Source organism: Aplysia californica, unplaced genomic scaffold (assembly GCF_000002075.1).
Source record: "Aplysia californica isolate F4 #8 unplaced genomic scaffold, AplCal3.0 scaffold00150, whole genome shotgun sequence".
Classification (NCBI taxonomy): domain Eukaryota; kingdom Metazoa; phylum Mollusca; class Gastropoda; order Aplysiida; family Aplysiidae; genus Aplysia; species Aplysia californica.
The window spans coordinates 832,648-842,526 of record NW_004797420.1 but is presented as its reverse complement, the minus strand read 5'-3'; the positions used below and the strand labels follow the sequence as shown (position 1 = coordinate 842,526).

The 9,879-nt window shown below is 42.2% G+C and overlaps 1 protein-coding gene across 1 annotated transcript in view; it reads right to left on the bottom strand.

Moving 5' to 3' along the window:
- The window catches only part of LOC101861501 (monocarboxylate transporter 14), a 45,430-nt gene that overhangs the window by 3,198 nt on the left and 32,353 nt on the right, over positions 1-9,879 (bottom strand). Inside the window, exons 3-5 of the mRNA XM_005097244.2 lie at positions 9,115-9,258; positions 3,051-3,215; positions 322-1,464 (exon numbers count right to left, since the gene is read on the bottom strand). Of these exons, the coding sequence (XP_005097301.1) occupies positions 322-1,464; positions 3,051-3,215; positions 9,115-9,258 (1,452 nt within the window). The remainder of the gene's footprint in view (positions 1-321; positions 1,465-3,050; positions 3,216-9,114; positions 9,259-9,879) is intronic.

Here is a 9,879-nt window from a genome sequence, read left to right as displayed (position 1 = left end):
TCTGTCTGTCTGTCTGTCTGTCTGTCTGTCTGTCTGTCTGTCTGTCTGTCTGTCTAACTGTCTGTCTGTCTATTACAAATGTACATACAAACATACGTGCCTGCACACACATACATATACTCAAACATGTACACATAGAGAAAGACAGCCGTAGGTGAGGACAGACTGACACCTTCGCGAAGAGAGACGGACAAGGTAAAACACAACTCACACACATGCACACTCGCACGTGCGCGTTCTCACAATCTCATCCCTTGTCTCCTCTCTTTAAGAGAGTAATAAAAGAGAAAAAACACATTACTCAATCCTAAAAGTACATACCGCCAAGTGGGGGTCCCGAGAAGCAGCCGAGACCGGAGGCGAGCAGCACGTACCCCAGACCGACCTCCATATCCGCCACGCCGAGGAGGTCCACCATGACACTCATGTAGAGAGCCAGGATCCCGCCATAGGCCAGCCCCAGCAGCACCAGCACCACAGACAGCTCCACGAAGCTGTACGCCAGAGGGACCACGCCCAGGAACACCCCCGTCAGGATGTTAGTCACCACGTAAATGATTATCCTCCTTCCGAATAAGTTGCCTAAGATACTTATTATTATACAACCTACTAACTGGCCAACACCGAAAAAAGTAAATACAAAGGCAGATTCTTGAGGGGAGTAACCTTTGATGACGATAAGCTCGGGTCCGAACGTGAAAAACATGGTAGTTGTTAGGCTCCATATAATAGTTGAAACAAAGTAAATGGCAAAACGAAAATCTGTTAAAATAGCTATGTGTTTTTTCAGCTGCTCTTTGAAACTTTCTTTGTTACGTTCTATCATCGAGGCTTGTCCAGATTGTAATGTGTTTTGTGTAGTCTTAGAACTGAGTGGTGAGCCCTTGTCATTACTACTGATCCCGTCAGCAGAATCACTGCAGATGGACAAAATTTCTGTCTCTGGAATGTCATGTAGCAGCTCGTCGTCTCCAAAATGGAAAGCTGGTTGGGAGTCTTGGTCCCAAAATGGTGACCAGTGAATGTAGGAGGGAGCTAGAATTCTGGAAATGTCGTCAGTGGGTGCGAAGAGAAGACTTCGTGGTCTGGATTGTCGTCGTAGAGCGTATGAAGCGTTCGAGTCTCGCAACCGGAAACTGTTACTCCTCACACTCGAGTTTCTTTGAAGTCCCGAGCTGTCGTGCCGCTCTCGTCTTTGTCGATACTGAGCTTCACTCGCCGAAGAATCGGAAACAATTGAACTCCTCTTACTGAGAACTGATGCATTATCCTTTAAGGGTATCTCTGTAACCGCTTCATCGAACTTTTCAGGAGCTCGGCCAGGTTCACAGTCCTCTGTGGTAGATCCTATGCTGCTATAAGATGCGGACAAGTCGGGGAGATTGCTGGGGTTTGGGGGAGGTAACATCAAAAGAGCAAAGATGAAGAGATGGGCGTCTATTCCCGCCACGATCACCAGAGAGCCTGCGAGGGGGAAAAGGAACGGATGAGTGAAAATAATTTCCTATTTTAAGTATTTATTTCTTATAGAATTTTAAGGTAAAATACAGTTACACACTCCGCCCCCTGTCTCTCCCCCCCCCCTCTCTCTCTCTCTCTCTCTCTCTCTCTCTCTCTCTCTCTCTCTCCCTACTTAATATACCCCCCTCTCTCTCTCGACACATCAGGTATAACACTCTAGGCTCATTTCATTTCACAAATAAATGATAAGCCAGACTCCTAATTTATTATATGTTTCCGTTTTGTCGAAATAAACTATTATTACTGCTGCTCGTTTCAAATGACTGAAGAAAACGTTTTGTTGGTGTGTAGCGAGTACTACTGTTGATGCTGTTATTATATTTACTCTTCACATGCCCCTGCTAAAGCCCAGGGAGTAACTAACTGTGAGATCTTCCTCTTACAGTGCTGCTGTTTTGGTTGATGATTTTGATTAACAAATCCGCAATAAATGGACAGATGATGAAGGCAAGGAACGTAAAGAGAAATCTGCTTGTGAGGATAGCAATGATTATTTAAACATTTGTTTTAATATGGGCAACAAGATAGTAATAAATCTAAAGACAACACAAACAGACACAGCACAGATCAGATGCAAACAGAAATACAAAAACAGATTCAATTCAAACAGACACAATAAAAAGGGATACAACACAGGCAGAATCTGCAAAATCTGATACAACATAGATTTAACAAAAACAGGCTTAACACAACCAAACACAAAAAAGACAGACACAGTATAAACAGACACAGCACAGGTAGACCGAAAAGATATAACACAGCAAACACAACACACACAAACAAAAATAAAGACAAACACAATGCAAACAGGTAGACCCAACACAGACGCATGCAACACAGACACAAGACAAAATAAACATAATACAAACAGAGAAGTACAGAGACGCAAGACAAACAGACACAACACAGATGAGAAAACAGATACAACACTGACAAAACACAGATGAATATAACATACACTCAGCGCAACATAGTCACAACACAAATGGACAGGCAGAGACAGACACAACACAAAGACAACACAGATGAGAAAACAGACACAGCACAAACACGACACATACACGTATACAAATACAACACAAACACGACACATACACGTATACAAATACAACACAAACACGACACATACACGTATACAAATACAACACAAACACGACACATACACGTATACAAATACAACACAAACACGACACATACACGTATACAAATACAACACAAACACGACACATACACGTATACAAATACAACACAAACACGACACATACACGTATACAAATACAACACAAACACGACACATACACGTATACAAATACAACACAAACACGACACATACACGTATACAAATACAACACAAACACGACACATACACGTATACAAATACAACACAAACACGACAGAGAGAAAAACAATACAAACAGGTATGTACTACAGTGCAGACGGATACAACACAACAAATATATCACAACCTAAACACAGTAATGACAAACACAGACAGAGACATCAACTGTGGTAGTGAAACACCCTCCTACCTCTCCAGGTATACTCCTCAATGAGCACTCCCACAATGAGGGGCATGATGGTGGCCCCCAGGGCAGTCCCAGCGGTGGCGACCCCAGTGGCCAGAGACCGGTACTTGTCGTAGTACATACCACTCAGCACGTGGGAGGGCAAGTAGATCAGACAGCCGCCGAGACCTGGGTAAAATACAATTTTAAGGGGGGGGGGGGGGGGTAGGATGTATACATTATCGCACAGGATTAACGCCCCTTTCAACACTCTAAGGTCATTTAAGATGCAGGACCTTCAAATTAAACGTCCAACTCCGAAATGACCGAATCAAGTGGATGGGTAGCCTTAACCACCCCAACCCCCCCCCCCCCCAAACAAAAACAACAAACAAAAACCATGGTCAAAAGGGCAAGTTGGAGATTCGAACAAGGACCATCCACTCTTTAGTCCAGCATGACACTTTCTGAGCTAACGGTGTACCCAAAGGGTTTGTAACAAAAGGCAATGCACTCACAAAGTGAAAAACATGGCAAAGGCTGACGAGTTGATTCAAGATTATGTATGGAGTTGGTTTCGTAATTTTCAAAACAATATTTTTCGAACGCAAAAATTGATTATGCTTATTGACAAATTTGATGTTCCCTTGGTTGAATGTTATTAATTCGAAGATTTTTACTTCATTTATTTCCATCTGTAACTCGGCCCACGCTAATGTTTTTACCGAGTCGGGAAAGGTTGACATAAAATATTGATAAAGGGACGTAACGATCTATTGGTACGTTTCAGCCAAAAAATACGATTTTATTACACGGTTACTCCCCTTGTTTGAACATTGTTCGTTCTGTTCCATCTTCGGTGGCCTTAGCTTTGTATGTTTTACAAGAGAAGCAGACCACAGAGTCAACTCGTGATACACTACACCTGAACTTACTACCCTATAAACTGACCATAGAGCGTAATCTTGCCAGTGTTCTTTTCGAACTAGTTCAATCAACCTACTTTTGAAAATGTGTCATAGAATCCTACTCTATCTTTCTCTCAACCACCTCTATTTTAACTCAACTGTCGTCTATGTATGTAAGTATGAATAGGTATTTAGTGCATTTGTACGTCAGCCTTCTGGACTAAACTATGTACTAGCCTAATGGGCAAAACTATTTGTCAGCCGTAAGACTAGAATTTTGTTAGTAAGTTTACTAGGACAAATCAATTGTTAACCTTCTGGGCGACATCATACCTTCGCCTGCTGAGCGATATCAAACCTTCGCCGTCTGGACAATTCATTACTATAGCCTCAAGCAATTTATTACACTTCTTTTTCCTTATGCTTTCTGTGAAACGCCATTGCACATTTAAGACACAGAGGACATCCTAATCTTAAACCGCATTAAAAAAAATAAATAGACTCCTCTGATGCCTGCAGTATTCCCATGGATAAGAATCAAATACCATTTCACGAGGAAGGAGAGGTACGTGCTAGGGAGAATGTTGATGAGACGACTGCAAACAAGGATGACATCAAAAACCTTTTTAAACAAAATAACAAAACTATGGAATGAGTCAAGGAATGAATGGTTTCACATCAATTTCATCGCCATCGTCTTTGTCGGCGCCACCTTCTTCTCCTTTACACAAAAGAGAAAAAAAAGAGTGAGAAACGAGATGTAAAGGAGGAAAAAGCATCGAAAAAGAAAAGGAAAGGTTTTCTTGACCACGATATTATGTCAGGGAGGGAAGGCAAGGTCATAGGAGACATCCGGTCCTGAATGGGACTTGTCGCACAAAGGGGTGGAAAATCATCGAAAACTCAATACCCCTCGTACTGAGTACGGGGAGATGGGAGTGGGTGATTACGATGACTGGTACAAAGAGGCAGCCTTGGAGTACGAGGTGGAGGTAGAAATAGGAGAGCCAATTTCGGAAACCTTGGTCAAGCTTATCGAGACTACTACGACCGAAGGGACACGAAACAAAAAAGAACAGTTTTGAGATACAAAAGACTTAGAAACTGCCCCGCTTTTACAAAAAGGAAAAATAAAACCATTTGGGGTATGCTTATATTACATATCGAAGGAAAAAAGGGTGTGTAGTTGGCTTCTCCTCAGAAAAGTCACAACAGCTATGTCATGGTCCGTTGAATAATTGCTGACACAGCTGTGAAAGCGCTGGCGGACGCAAAGCCGTTTCGCGGCCAGGCAATGAAAAAAAAAAACCCATCAGCGGAAGGAAGGCTAAAACCCTGCAGTGCCATTTGAGGCATACGATATTTGTGAAATGGTGTCGGATGGAAACACAGGGCTGTACAGAAAGGATCTTGAAAAGCAAATAAAAGAAGTAAAAGAGCAGTAGAGTAGAAGTTGACGTCAGTCTGTCACGATCGATCTACCTTAGGTAGCTAGCAAGGTCTATAACGTCTCTTCCACTTTGCATGCTAAAGGTCATCATCAGGACATGATGGACGGATTATGGAGTTTAAAAAAATTATTTTTTAAAGTGTCTGCATCAAATATTTTGGTAAATATAGATCTAATAACCCCCCCCCCCCCCTGTCCTCTATTTTCTTTTTTCAAAATTCAAATTGCTTTCACCAGTGCACAATACTCGGGGTTTAGCTGCATGAAGACGTGCGGAGAGGGGTTGGGAGTATAATCATAATATTACATACTTTCACACTCACCGTTTCACAGGGATTTTTTTTTTAAATTCAAGCATTTTCCCATTCTTTGTTTGGGCAACGATAGTGTGAACACCATGATAGTGTGGTCAAAAATTCGAGGTGCAACTTATTGTCAAATTTTAATATCTCCTCAACTACTATCGAACATAATTTGTCATCAGATAAATATTTTGTTTACACCTGTTAGCTCTATTCTAGAAAAGTCCCAGTGGGTGCTTCTACAGATTTAAAAGGGTTTACAGCTGGGACAATATCGCTTTAAAAAGCAATTCCGTCATTTGTTTCTAATTGCGAGCTAATGTTAATTGAACGCATGTTTTCATAACTTTAAGAGCAAAGAAGTGTTCACTAAAGAATTGAGTTCTCTCTCTCTCTCTCTCTCTCTCTCTCTCTCTCTCTCTCTCTCTCTCTCTTGCCCTTTTTAACTCCCAGTTTCCATGATGTCCACGCTTTTTCAATTTCCGCTTGTACCGCTCGCCTATATGTCATCTTTGGTCTTCCCTTCTTACGTTTTCCTTGTGGGTTCCACGTTAAAGCCTGCCTGATGATGCTTGTCGGGGGTCTCCTCAGGGTGTGTTCAATTCATTTCCATTTCTTCACCTGTATGTCTTCATTTACTGGCCTTTGGCTTATTCTTTCCCACAGATGAGCCTAAGTGACTCGATCGCACCACTTGATCCACACTATCCTTCGTAGGCATTCATTTACGTAGCTCTGCAGTTTCCTTGCTGCTGATGTTGTGAGCCTCCATGTCTCTGAACCATACAGTAGAGCAGTCTTCACGTTTGTTTTGAAGATCCTCAGCTTGGTGCTCAATCCCTGTTCCTTAGACATATATGTCTGAGAATGATGAATGCTGCTCTTGCTTTTTGGATTCTGACCTTGATGTCTTCGTCTGTTTCTCCTTCCTTGTTGATGACACTTCCCAAGTAAGTAAAGGATTCAACATCCGCCAATGGTGTCCCTTGCAGTGTGATAGGAACGTCGTCTGCATTCATTCGTAGAACTTTCGTTTTATTCGTGTGAATATGGAGTCCTACAATACGGGAGAAGGTCCTGAGGCGATCTGTTTTCTGTTGCATCTGGGCTCGACTGTGAGAAAGAAGTGCCAAGTCGTCGTCAAAGTCCAAGTCTTCCAACTGACTGGAAAGGGTCCACTGTATGCCACCGCGTTGTCCCGATATTGTCTGTCTCATTATCCAATCCACTGCTAATAAAAAGAGAAAAGGCGATAGCAGGCATCCCTGCCTCACTCCTATATTCATTTCAAATGAATCTGTCCGCTGCTCTCCAAGTAAAACACTGCAACTCATTCCCTCATACATCTTCTTGATCAATCTCATGAACTTGACAGGTATTCCGTAGTGGTGCATGAGTTTCCATATTGAGTCCCTATCTAGGCTGTCAAAAGCTTTCTCGTAGTCAACATAGATAACGTACAGGGAAGAAGTCCACTCTGCAGACTGCTCCTCTATTATCCTCAAAGTAGCAATCTGGTCTGTACTTGATCTCTTTTTACGAAATCCTGCCAACTCTTCTCTTAGTTTTGCTTCCACGGCTTCCTTCAGTATTTCCAGTATGGTACGACTTAAAATTTTCCCAGGAATGGACAGGAGCATGATTCCTCTGTTGTGTTTACACTCATGCAGGTCTCCTTTCTTGGGTAGTTTCACGAGCAATCCCTCTCGCCAATCCTCAGGAAGTTCTTCGCTGTCCCATATCTTGCCAATAATTCCATGAAGAATCCCTGCCGCTGTGTCGATATGCGCCTTGAGAACTTCTGGGGGGAATTCCATCAGGGCCAGCTGCCTTGCCTGCTTTCTGGTGTCTTATCGCCTCCTTGATCTCCTCTAAACTAGGCTTTAATTCACTCACCCCCAGATCAATCTCTGCTGGTGGAATGTCAAACTATTTTTTCTGGCCTTGGTCTGTTCAGTAGCTCTTTGAAATGTTCCTTCCAGCGTTCTTTCTGTTCGTCTGGATTTGTGAGAAGCTTTCCCTCTCTATCCTTCACTGGCACATCCGCATTCTTGTATCTGCCTGCAAGTTTCTTGGTGGTTTCATACAGTCCTCTCAAGTTTCCTGCCCCTGTTGCTTCCTCTGCCTCGCGCGCTAGGTCATCTACATAGTTTCTTTTGTCTTTCTGTACGCTGACTTATATATCCGTCATTGCTTTGGTGTATAACTGTATTCTTCTTGGGCTTTTGTTTTGGCTGCTCTTGTCTTGTCCCTGTTTACCTGATCCTTTTTCTTTTTCCTGTCCTCTATCTTCCTCAGAGTGGTGCCAAGGCTTGTGCTCACGTTTCCGTTTCCCCAGTACCTCTTGACACGCAGTGGTCCAGCCTTCTTTTATTGTCTAAAATGTTTCTTCCATGCTGCTATCCTCGCCTAGTGTTTCCAACACTTGGAACCCGTTCTTAACTGCTACATTAACTCCTCTCTTGACGATGGCTCTCTCAGAAATTTTACGTAGTGCCGGTACCTATGATAGACAATTCCCTGTCTTTGCTTTATTTTTAGTCGGATTGTTGAAATGAGAAGATGATGGTCTGAAGCTACGTCTGCATCCCCTGTAAACTCTAACATCCCTTTTTGATCTCCTGAATTTCTTATTGACACATAATATGTGGTCAATCTGGTTTTCAGTTTGTGGGCCTGAAGACACACATGTTGCTTTGTGTATCTGTTTATGTGGGAAAACAGTCCCTCCAATCATGAGCCCATTCGTGGCACATATTTCTGCAAATAGTTCTCCATTCTCGTTTCTGACTCCAAGTCCGTGTTTCCCCATGATTCCCCATGATTTCCTCAAACCTTTGCCACTAACAACAGTGTCATTGGTGAGCTATGACGTAGGCCATATGCGTACGCAAAATGTGGATGATGAGCGAAAAGCGCTGTGAACAATTCCGTTTTCCGCGTGAAAGAGATTTGTAGTATTTTATATAAATTTATCAAGAAAAGTTTTTTTTAATTTAGCCTCTCTTGTTGTGGAAACATATGATTAAGTTAAGACAAATTGATACAAACTGCTGTGCAAAGTATGGGTGACATTAATTCACCCGTTAAAAAGATATTTGAAGATAAGTTGAGCCACGAATTTTTTACCGCACTTTAGTTATGTATTCTGTCTCAAGTTCTTGTAAAACATGAGGGACTTGGACTTAATATTTACAACTGCGCTGCGCCAGCGTCTGTTGTGAAATTATTAGGGTCTTCGCCTTGCACTAATTTTTTTATTTTTTTTTTGGGGAAGGGGTATTTTATTAAGTCCCCGCCTGTCTGCTTGGATTTTGTATCAGATGTATCCCTTGTTATAGCCGCAGTTAGAGCTGACAGGCAGGGTTAAAATATTAATAGACGTAAAACCCTAACTGAGCTTGTCATGAATACTTCTTTCAACTCACCTGCTATAACGCCGAAGAAGACGCACATGGCAGGCACGGAGACGATCAAGGGCGTGAGGAGCATTCCCACAACCACTAGGCTGGCTCCGATCAGCGACAACTTCCGGTAAGTGATTCTGGTCATGAGAAAGCTTGCAAGTGGTCCTGTAAACAAGGGAGTGTCGTACAAGTGAACATGAATTTTGTCTGGTTTTGTTAGAGTTTGATGGTTTACAAAACGCCTATTTGGTAAGAGTTTTGAGGGCGGCCCACTAGTGCTACGGGCTTAAAGTACATATAGTATCGTAGACAAGCTGTTAAATGTCCTAAGTTCAGAAAGCATCTTTTTAGAAGAGAGGAAAATGGTGTTTTGATTATTTTACAAATTGTACCTACGTTGTGTATCTTTTCTTGTTTTCTTTTTCAATGTTTTTAATTTGAATTTCGTCCCAATATTTCACGTGTATATGCAACGGATACCACAGATTAAGAAACTGCAATTTTTAAAAAAAATTTTATCATAATTTCGGACGTTGTACATCTGAACAGCTGGCTGACGACCTATCTATCCTAGACCTGACAATAGACAACAAATTAGCTAGAAACAGAGCTGGACAGAAATCATAGTGAGAATAGGGATAAGACTTCGTCTATACTCCAAAAAAGCAGGGGAATTGCTGGAAATCTCACTGGCATAATGATCCAGGTTATGCTCTCTCTCTCTCTCTGTCTCTCTCTCTGTCTCTCTCTCTCTCTCTCTCTCTCTCTCTCTCTCTCTCTCTCTCT